Source organism: Bison bison, unplaced genomic scaffold (assembly GCF_000754665.1).
Source record: "Bison bison bison isolate TAMUID 2011002044 unplaced genomic scaffold, Bison_UMD1.0 scf7180017864314, whole genome shotgun sequence".
Classification (NCBI taxonomy): domain Eukaryota; kingdom Metazoa; phylum Chordata; class Mammalia; order Artiodactyla; family Bovidae; genus Bison; species Bison bison.
Window position 1 is genome coordinate 1,861,677 of NW_011494886.1, and position 10,986 is coordinate 1,872,662.

Consider the following 10,986-nt stretch of genomic DNA (forward strand, 5'->3'; position numbering starts at 1 on the left):
CCTGGGTGGGGCAAGATCCCCTGGAGAAGGGATAGGTTACCCACTCCAGTATTCTTGGGCTTCTCTGATGGCTCAGATGGTAAAGAATCCACTTGCAATGCAGGAGACCTGGGTTCTGTCCCTGAGTTGGGAAGATGCCTTGGAGGAGGGCATGGCAACCCACTCCAGTATTCTTGCCTGGAGAGTCCCCATGGACAGAGAAGCCTGATGGGCTATAGTCCATAGGGTTGCAAAGAGTCAGACACAACCGAGCGACTGAGCACAGCACATGTTTATCAAATGGATCCGTTTATTTGGTTTACTTTGTATTCCTCTGTTATAGCAGTTGTATTTTAATTATTATAGGCTTATTAAATGTTTATTATCCACTTAGTAGGAAAAATTCTTCATTTAAATAGATTGTCATGCCATATGACATATGTCATAAACATAGTCCCACAGTTTATGTTTCCAGATGAATTTTTAAAATCTTTCTGTAAAATTTCACTTCCCTCCAAATTTCTATCATTATTTGATTCAGATTGTGATAACTTTTTAAAATATTCATTTATTTGACAGCCCAGAGTAAGTTTTTTACATTAGATTTATACTTACTTATTATCTGCTTTCTAAGGTATTTATTGAGACATCTTGACTCTAAAAAATTTAAATTATTTTTTTGGAGATTGGGGTAGGGGATTATAAAATACAAACTAGTATGTATAAACTAAATAAGCAACAAGGAAGTCTATTGTACCACACAAGGAAATATAGCCATTATTTTGTAATAACTTTAAATGGAATATAATCTATAAAAATATTGAATCACTATATTGCATCCTTGAAAATAATAAAATATTGTAAATCAACTCTACTTCAATTTTAAAAATTAAATAAAATTATTTCCTTGAGCATAACCCTTAATCTTCCCGTTTTAATGGTTAAGGATCAGATGAGAGTTTATTACAATGGCATTGTTACAAGGAAATTTAGTTATTTCTGTGACATACAACATTTTAGGATAATTATAATTATAATAGCATTGTATCAGGATGTATCAGATTTTTTGGAACTTCATGTAATTTCTAGAACAGTTATATTAATAACATTCACCCATACAGTATAATCTAAGAAGGTTTCTCATCATTTATTTTAACCCTTAATCTTGAGGCTATTCTTACTTACTTGATGATGTTAAAGGGAATTATATTTGCTGAAATATATGCTTTGTAGGTTTAGGTATGTACAAGGTAGTGCATAGTGAATGCATTCATACTGGCTGATCATTCTGTCACTATTTATTAAGTCATTAATGGATTCTGTAAACTCACTAGATTATAATTGGCTTAAATCCAGATTGGTTTGGAAACCTCAAATATCTATGTTATGCCTTTCCTTTCTCAGACATGAAAATAATGAATTCTATTGCTCTAGCATTTCTACAAAGAAGTTTTCCTTTGTCTCTACTGAAATTTTTACTTCTCAGAAAACTTGTGTAGTTTTCTGTTTGGATCCAAATTTTAAGTTTATTCCTTGATATTTTCTAACTTTTTTGTCAATGTAAAGAGACTCAATTTTCATTATGTTTTATACTAGTTGTGTGTGTGTGTGCTCAGTCACTTCAGTTGTGTCCAAATCTTTCTGACCCTATGAACTGTAGCCTGCCAGGCTCCTTTTTCATGGGATTCTCCAGGCAAGAATGCTGGCGTGGATTACCCTTTCCTTCTCCAGGGGATCTTCCTGACCCAGGGAGAGAACTGCATCTCCTGTATCTCCAGGATTGCAGGTGGATTCTTCACCTGTTGAGCCACCGGGGAAGCCCTTGTAACTAATTACTGCTGGTTTGTAAGAATGTTATTTGATTTATAAATTTTTAAAATATTTATCTTTTATCAAACCATTAAAGAGCCTTGCTATCTTAGTTTATTAATTAAGTCTCTTGGGTTTTTATATACTCTAAAATGTTGTGACTAATGTAACCATTTTTTCTTTAAAATATGTATAAACTTGATTTTTTCTTATTATATTAACTAGAGCTTCCAGAATTATTTTTAATCATGGATATGAGGCTAGGCAACATTGTCTTATTCTTATATGTAATGGAAAGATAAAGAGTCAGTTGGGAAGTTGGTATTATCACACATGCCAACTTCAAATCATTTGTAGAGCTGTCTAAAGGGATGAATGGAAAGTGATTCTGAGGCAGTATCAGGAAACAGCGATATGGTTATTGTTGTCTGCTGTACCTCTGTGAGAGGGGAGTTGTGGTAAATGGATTAGTAATGTGATAGAATTTTTAATATTAGCCTTCCTCGATCTGTAACTTCTATTTTTATTACCTTCTTGATCTAAGAGTTACCAAGAAAGTTTTTTTTTCAATTTCAGGTAGTTAGAATATTCATTTTTAAAGATCTTCCTTTTGAAGTAAGCATTAAATTGCACTGTGGCTGAATAATGTTTGAAATTTTATTGATATGTTCTTCTAGTCTAGTTGATTTCTGTTAATGCCTATAGGTATGTGTAAAGAATTAGCACTCTGTTTTGGAAGATAAAACTCTCTATATATCTTAGGAACCAAGCATTTAAGTTTTCATATAAATCATAGCCATAGTCATTTTTTTTAATCCAATGGTTATGAAATTATTTAGGAAAGGCCTGTTAAAGTTTCTCCTTGTAATTATGATTTTGTCAAGTTTCTCTTATTATAATTGCCTTTATGTACCTTGGTACATTGTTTCCTATTGTATACATATTAATATTTTTAATGTCTTTTGATAAATTTTTTACAAAAATATTCCTTCTAGATCAGTTGCATGGTGGTTTTTTGTTTTTGTTTTTGCTTTTTACCTGGTAAATATTTCCCACATCTTTATATCTTTAATTTGAACCTTTTTATATTATTTAATTTTAGGCACAGTCCCCTTACTTACAAATATAAAAGATGAGGTACAGAAATGAAAAGCTGAGACTTATATGATTGACATCCTCTCCAAAAACAGTAGACATCCATAGTTGAATCAGTTTTGAACTAACAATTCCAAATGAGAAACTTACTATAAGATGTAACCAAATTTCTCTCATGATGATATAGGCTGAAAGAAAAGGGAATAAATTAAAAAATAATTAATAGAATGTACATGCTTTTAATTTCAAATGATAATCTGGGTCAACTTTTGTTTCTGACATTATCTTTTAAAATAGCTCATAGCCTTTGGGATAGATGTAGGGTATTTTCTTATTCTTAAGTTGAAAGAGTTTCTTTTCAAACGTCAAAAGTCACAATTAAATTGATAAAATTTTATCAGTTTAGTTTAAGAGCTTTTTAAGTCCCAATTCAGGAATATATATTTATTTAGTTCCAAAATGTGTAATACATTTTGGAAAAACAATAATGAATAAGAAGTAGAAGCTCTCTAACTTCATGGAATTTAGAATCTATGTCTAAAATTATATACACAAGAAATTAAAAAAAAAAAAAAGGGAATGCCTCTGGGTCACAGCTAAGTGAATCTCTTGTATTATATTGGCCTGCCAAACCAATCCGATTGGTTCCTTACTATTGGACATTTCACTGTTTCCAGTTTTTCTCCCGATAAGCAATGTTGTGGTGTATATTTCTATACATACATTTTTGTACTTCTCTGATTACTTCCTTAGGCCCCAGAAGTGGAATTACTACACTAATGGATAGTTGATCCCTTATTGATACTGTTACGTTTTGCCAAATTTCTTTCAACAGTCATTATGATGCCCTTCCCAGGTAAACAGAAAGCCTAAACCCTTGAGCGCATTGATGGCTGGAATCAGGCATTTTCAGTGGATGAGGAAGTCCTTCTCATCTTTGTAGGGTGAGGAAGAAAGGAGAAAAGTTTTAAATCACAGATGAAAGTGGGTCTTAGGTGCAGAAAAGCCTGAAGGGTCAACTTCAACAGAATATGAGAAGAGCAAGAACAAAACCAAAATGAATGATGGCCAACAGAAAACAGCAATAGCAACCACATCAAAAAACAAGGCTAAATTTGGGGAAGTAAATCCCAGAACAGTGCTCTGAGGTGGTGAAATGAAGAAGAAAGAATCCTTTTATGAATCCTTAATCATAGATGTCCACTGGTAGAGACGGCACTGTTAAGATGCCTGAGGTTATCCAAATTCCTTCTCTACCTAGTCTCATTCCTATGACTGAAAGAGAGCCATGGTTTCTAGATGTGCCAAGCAGAAAAATTTAACACTTGTAGGGATAGTGTGAACTTGAGAGAATTTTATGAATGACTCTAGGTCCTGTTCAATCTAGGAATGGGGTTGACTATGGTGATAGTTTTAGGAATCCAGTGCCTCCTGTAAATGAAACATACACTGGATACTGACTCTGATTTCAGAAGATGCAGAGAACTGGAGTTAAAAGACCAAGTTTAAAAGATGCTTTCTCTTTTAAAAAAGCAAAAGAGCTCTTAAAGAATAAAATATTTACTGGATGGATTTACTAGGCCAGGAAATGCCTCAAAGCAAATCCATTATTTCTTACAATGTTCTTAATCTTCTAACATACAAGAAGGAAAAGGTAAGAACTCTGAGTACAATAGCTCTTCTTGTTTTTTTTTTCTATTATGAAACATGTTCACTTCAAAGATACAGTAGAGCTTCTCTGGTGACTCTGGGCTTCCCTGGTGGCTCAGATTGTAAAGAATCTGTCTGCAATGTGGGAGACCTGACTTTGATCTCTGTGTTGGGAAGATCCCCTAAAGAAGGGAATAGCTACCCACTCCAGTATTCTTGCCTGGAGAATTCCATGGACAGAGGAACCTGGTGGGGTACAGACAATGGGGTCACAAAGAGTCAGACATGACTGAGAGACTAACACTTTCAAAGATATAGCAACACTGTTTAAATAATTACAAGTTATAAAATAATGATTACTAAGAAACTGCAGTATTGGAGAAGACTCTTGAGAGGGCCTTGGACTGCAAGTAGATCAAACCAATCAATTTTGAAGGAAACCAATCCTGAATATTCATTGAAAGGACTGATGCTGAAGCTGAAGCTCCAATACTTTGGCCACCTGATGCAAAGAGCTGACTTATTAGCAGAGACAGTGATGCTGGGAGAGACTGAAGGCAGGAGGAGAAGGGGACAATAGACGATGAGATAGTTGATGGCATCACTGATTCAACAGACATCAGTTTGAGCAAGCTCCAGGAGATGGTGAAGGACAGGGAAGCCTGGCATGCTACAGTCCATGGGGTCACAGAGTCATACATGACTGAGTGACCAAACAATACAATACAATACTAGGAAAATCACTGTTTCACAATTATGCCAATGGATATAAATAAAATACCAGTAAAACTTATCAAACATCTTTCTTAAGAGGAATTCTTCTACTAAAAATTCAGAGAAAGTCTGAATGGTGAAGAAAATAAATTCACTGTTGTCATACTAGAGCAGACCTTCTGTTTTATTGTCGTTGTTACTATTACTATTTTAAGAGTGATTACTTAACAGTTTTTACTCCTCTGAAACCTAAAAAAAAGCAAAATTCTATTACACTGATTATTGTCAAAATTGTGAGGCACAAGCTCTACAAAAGCAAGAACAGTTATGTTCATGGCTGAAACATCAGGGCCTACAATAGGAGCTATCACTTGGTACGTATCAACAAATAATTGTTGGGTTATTGAATGAATTATCTTCCACATAAGTATTTTTCTTTGTCTCTTTATTTTTCATTCCCCAGTGAATAGAAAGTTCTTTTGATTATATTGTGGATATCATCTCTGATAAAGTTCCCTGAAATTCTATGATTGTTATAGGGAAGAACTGACTCCATGTTGGATCTGTTTCTTTAACTTTAACCATTGCTTCCCACTACTTTTATTCATTAAAAGGATACTGTTCATATGGAGTGGCCTCCCTCAGGGAACCCTGCCTCTCTGCCTGAATGTTAAACCAAAATGCCTTTGTTTAGGACCATGTCCACCTGTGGATGGCTATAGGAAAGAAAAAATGGACACATTCACTCCCTGAGGCTAGCCATTCCAGGAGATATCTGTAAGATTAATGGCCTTTTACTTTATCCCCTTACCTCCCCCCACTCCTGTTCTGTAAAAGAACCTGGCATTAAGACCTTGATAAGATGGTTATTTTGAGGCATTAGTCTGCCATCTTCTCAGTCAGCTAGCTTTCTAAATATACTCATATTCCTTGCCTCAATACCTGTCTCTTGGATTTATTTATGTGGTGAGCAGAGTAAGCTTGGACTCAGTAATATGAGTGGTATTTACTATCTTAAATGGGACCTCATATAACACTAGATCAGGCTTCTCTGGTAGCTCAGATAGTAAGGAATATGCCTGCAATGCAGGAGACCTGGGTTCAATACCTGGGTTTGGAAGAATCCCCTGGAGAAGGGAATGGAAACGCATTCCAGGATTCTTGCCTGGAGAATTCCATTGACAAAGGAGCTTGATGGGCTACAGTCCATGGGATTGCAAAGAGCTGGACATCACTGAGCAGCTTGCACATAATACTAGATCAGGTATAGAGGCTGGACTTTGATCCTTCTGACCAGCATGTATGACTACACTTTACATTTCTCAGTTTCCCCCAAGGATGGTTTTTGAGCTTTTAAGATGCTTTTGAATATAAACATTTCCTTTTTCCTCACCTCAGTCCTCTATGGGAAGGCCATATCTGCAGCAGGTTTTATGGTAAAAACTCTCTGAGTACTGTATTCTGTCACTTCTTTTTGTACTCTGCATTTTGGAAAATATTCTATGTATGTAGTTTGGTTTTCTCACACACCACAGAAAGGTTATATGAAGCATTTAAAGAGGATGTACCTTGTTCTGCTAAACTGGGGTTCTAGGATCACAACAGATATTCTAAACTGCCATGGCTTGAGTAAACTAATTGGATACAAAAAACAAGGCTGAAAGTAGATGCTTCTTATGCCAAAGTTGGGTAGTTGTCCACGGCCTGGACCAGGCCTTGAGAAAGACATGAGTAAGGTGATTCTTTGCGTGAAATGTTCCCTTGGTATCTCTAATTTTCTTGAAGAGATCTCTAGTCTTTCCCATTCTGTTGTTTTCCTCTATTTCCTTGCATTGATCACTGAGGAAGGCTTTCTTATCTCTCCTTGCTATTCTTTGGAACTCTGCATTCAGATGCTTATATCTTTCCTTTTCTCCTTTGCTTTTCGCTTCTCTTCTTTTCACAGCTATTTGTAAGGCCTCCCCAGACAGTCATTTTGCTTTTTTGCATTTCCTTTCCATGGGGATGGTCTTGATCCCTGTCTCCTGTACAATGTCACCAACCTTCGTCCATAGTTCATCAGGCACTCTATCTATCAGATCTAGGCCCTTAAATCTATTTCTCACTTCCACTGTATAATCATAAGGGATTTGATTTAGGTCATACCTGAATGGTCTAGTGGTTTTCCCTACTTTCTTCAATTTAAGTCTGAATGTGGCAATAAGGAGTTCATGATCTGAGCCACAGTCAGCACCTGGTCTTGTTTTTGTTGACTGTATAGAGCTTCTCCATCTTTGACTGCAAAGAATATAATCAATCTGATTTCAGTGTTGACCATTCTGAAGGAGATCAGCCCTGGGATTTCTTTGGAAGGAATGATGCTAAAGCTGAAACTCCAGTACTTTGGCCACGTCATGCGAAGAGTTGACTCATTGGAAAAGACTCTGATGCTGGGAGGGATTGGGGCAGGAGGAGAAGGGGACGACAGGGGATGAGATGGCTGGATGGCATCACTGACTCGATGGACGTGAGTCTCAGTGAGCTCCGGGAGTTGGTGATGGACAGGGAGGCCTGGCGTGCTGCAATTCATGGGGTCGCAAAGAGTCGGACACGACTGAGCAACTGAACTGAACCGAATTGATAGGACCTTTTTAATGTATTGCTTGATTTGGTTTGCTATTGTTTGGCTGAGATTTTTGCATCTATGTTCATCAGTGATATTGGCCTGTAATTTTCTCTCTTTTGTAGTATCTTTGTCTGGTTTTGGTATCAGGGTGATGGTGGTCTTGCAGAGTAAGTTTGGAAGTGCACTTTCCTTTGTAATTTTTTGAAGTAGTTTCAAAAGGATAGGTGTTAATTCTTCTCTAAATGTTCCATAGAATTCACCTGTGAAGCCATCTGGTCTTGGACTTCTGTTTCTTTGGTTTTTGAAATCACAGATTCAATTTCAGTACTTGTAGTCAGTTTATTCATATTTTCATTTTTCTTCCTGGTCTGATCTTGGGAGAATGTATCTTTCTAAGAATTTGTCCATTTTAGTGGCATATAGCTGCCTGTAGTAAGTAGCCTCTTATGGTCCTTTGTGTTTCTGTGGTGTCAATTATAACTTCTTTATTTCCAATTTTGTTGAGACTACACTCTAAACTACTGAAAGGATGAGGTTTTGATTAGGAAGGGGTATATAAGATGCTCACAGGAGTTCTGACAACTGTATTTTTTGTCCCAAGTCATAATTACTCATCTGTATACTTTATAATCACTCATTGCAGTGTGCATACATCACTTACCTTATATACACATGCATGCACATACACATGATAAAGCACAAAATACGTATGGTTCAGGACTATTTGAATGTGGCAAATGAACTTCTAGACATTTTAAAATCTCTCTGCTCACAAGCACTGTGCTCAGGCCCTGTAGATGGCCATATAACTCACACTTTCTCCCTGAGCTGACAGCTTTCTGTGTTGCCTGCAGGGAGATTGTCACAGAGTAAAGGGAAGGGAAGACACCTCCCCTTGGCACTGTTGGATTCTCTACTCAACTCATCTTTTGAGTTCATCTTTGGCAGGTAAAAAAATTCTCTCACTCTTGTTATCAATAATTCTGGTTCAGTCTAGGTCTGAGGAATGTTGCTTCTATAGGCATCCTCATGAAAAGTCCCAACTTAGCCTCACAACAAAACCATAACCAATATTAAATAAGGGATGTTTGTTACCTCTTTGTAAATGGCCAATAATGATACTAATATGATTATGTTTGCATAAGTGTAATTTTGGTATTATAAAATCCATGTCAGAGGTCAGAAAATACAGTATTCTAGTTTTAAGAAATTAAGATTTCAGAAAATATGGGATTCTAATTTTAAAAAAATTAGGAAAAAATAGGTTCTTACCTAAGGACTGGATCGTATTTTTGTGCAAGCTAAGGTCAATATTCACAATAACAGTGAATGTAATTAAAGACATTACAGAGGTCATCAGACTTTCTCCATTAATTAAACTGACGAGGCTTCTAGAAAGACCTACAGAGGGAAAAAAAATTTTTTAAGGAGGGAAAAATTTTCATAAATATTAAAGAACAGAATTTATCAACAAGTAGAATGATATTTTCAGCCATGGATTTATATCATGTACTTTGTCTACATACTTAAATATACGTTAGTCATGTTTGTAAAATCTGTTCAAGAAGATTTCATTATGTATTAACTTACAAGCCTAGATCATTATGAGTAAGTACCAAATTAATTGTGGTTGATTAGGCATCAAAGAAAGGGCTTCCCTGGTGGCTCAGATGGTAACTAATCTGCCTGCAATGCAGGAGACTTGGGTTCAACCCCTGGGTTGAGAAGATTCCCTGGAGAAGGGAATGGCTACCCACTCCAGTATTCTTGCAAACTAAAATGGACAGGAATGGGTGAATTTAACTCAGATGACCATTATATCTACTACTGTGGGCAAGAATTCCTTAGAAGAAATGGAGTGGCCCTCATAGTTGACAAAAGAGTATGAAATGCAGTACTTGGGTGTAACTTCAAAAACAACAGAATGATCTCAGTTCATTTCCAAGGCAAACCATTCAACATCACAGTATCCAAGTCTATGCCCCAAGCACTAATGCTGAAGAAGCTGTACTCAAACAGTCTATTAAGATCTATAAGACGTTCTAGAACTAACACCAAAAAAATGATGTTCTTTTTATCACAGGGGGTTGGAATGCAAAAGTAGGAAGTCAAGAAATACCTGGAAAAACAGGCAAGTTTGGCCTTGGAATACAAATTGAAGCAGGACAAAGGCTAATAGAGTTTTGCTGAAAGAACACTCTGGATGTAGCAAACACGCTCTTCCAGCAACACCAGACATGACTCTACACATGGACATCACCAGATAGTCAATACCGAAATCAGAGTCATTATATTCTTTGCAGCCAGGATGGAGAAGCTCTATACAGCCAGCAAAAACAAGACCTGGAGCTGACTGTGGCTCACATCATGAGATCTTTATTGCAAAATTCAGATTTAAATTGAAGAAAGTAGGGAAAACCACTAGACCATTCAAGTATGACCTAAGTTAAATCCCTTATGATTATACAGAGGAGGTGACAAATAAATTCAAGGGATTAGATCTGATAGAATGCCTGAAGAACTATGGAAGGAAGTTCATGACATTGTATAGGAGACAGGGATCAAGACCATCCCCAAGAAAAAGAAATGCAAGAGGGCAAAATGGTTGTCTGAGAAGGCCTTACAAATAGCTGAGAAAAGAAGAAATGCCAAAAGCAAAGGAGAAAAGAAAAGATATACCCAATCGATTTCAGAGTTCCAGAGATGGCAAGGAGAGATAAGAGAGTCTTCTGAACTGAACAATACAAAGAAATAGAGAGAACAATAGAATGGGAAAGATTATTTTTTTTTAATTTAATTTTATTTTTAAACTTTACATAATTGTATTAGTTTTGCCAAATATCAAAATGAATCCACCACAGGTATACATGTGTTCCCCATCCTGAACCCTCCTCCCTCCTCCCTCCCCATACCATCCCTCTGGGTCGTCCCAGTGCACTAGCCCCAAGCATCCAGTATCGTGCATCGAACCTGGACTGGCAACTCGTTTCATACATGATATTTTACATGTTTCAATGCCATTCTCCCAAATCTCCCCACCCTCTCCCTCTCCCACAGCTCCATAAGACTGATCTATACATCAGTGTCTCTTTTGCTGTCTCGTACACAGGGTTATTGTTACCATCTTTCTAAAT

General features: G+C 36.6%; 1 protein-coding gene across 1 annotated transcript in view; it reads right to left on the reverse strand.

Moving 5' to 3' along the window:
• SLC9C1 (solute carrier family 9, subfamily C (Na+-transporting carboxylic acid decarboxylase), member 1) overlaps positions 1 to 10,986 on the reverse strand; it is a 111,100-nt gene that overhangs the window by 82,036 nt on the left and 18,078 nt on the right. The window contains exons 5-6 of the mRNA XM_010852747.1: positions 9,125 to 9,253; positions 2,910 to 3,071 (exon numbers count right to left, since the gene is read on the reverse strand). Of these exons, the coding sequence (XP_010851049.1) occupies positions 2,910 to 3,071; positions 9,125 to 9,253 (291 nt within the window). The remainder of the gene's footprint in view (positions 1 to 2,909; positions 3,072 to 9,124; positions 9,254 to 10,986) is intronic.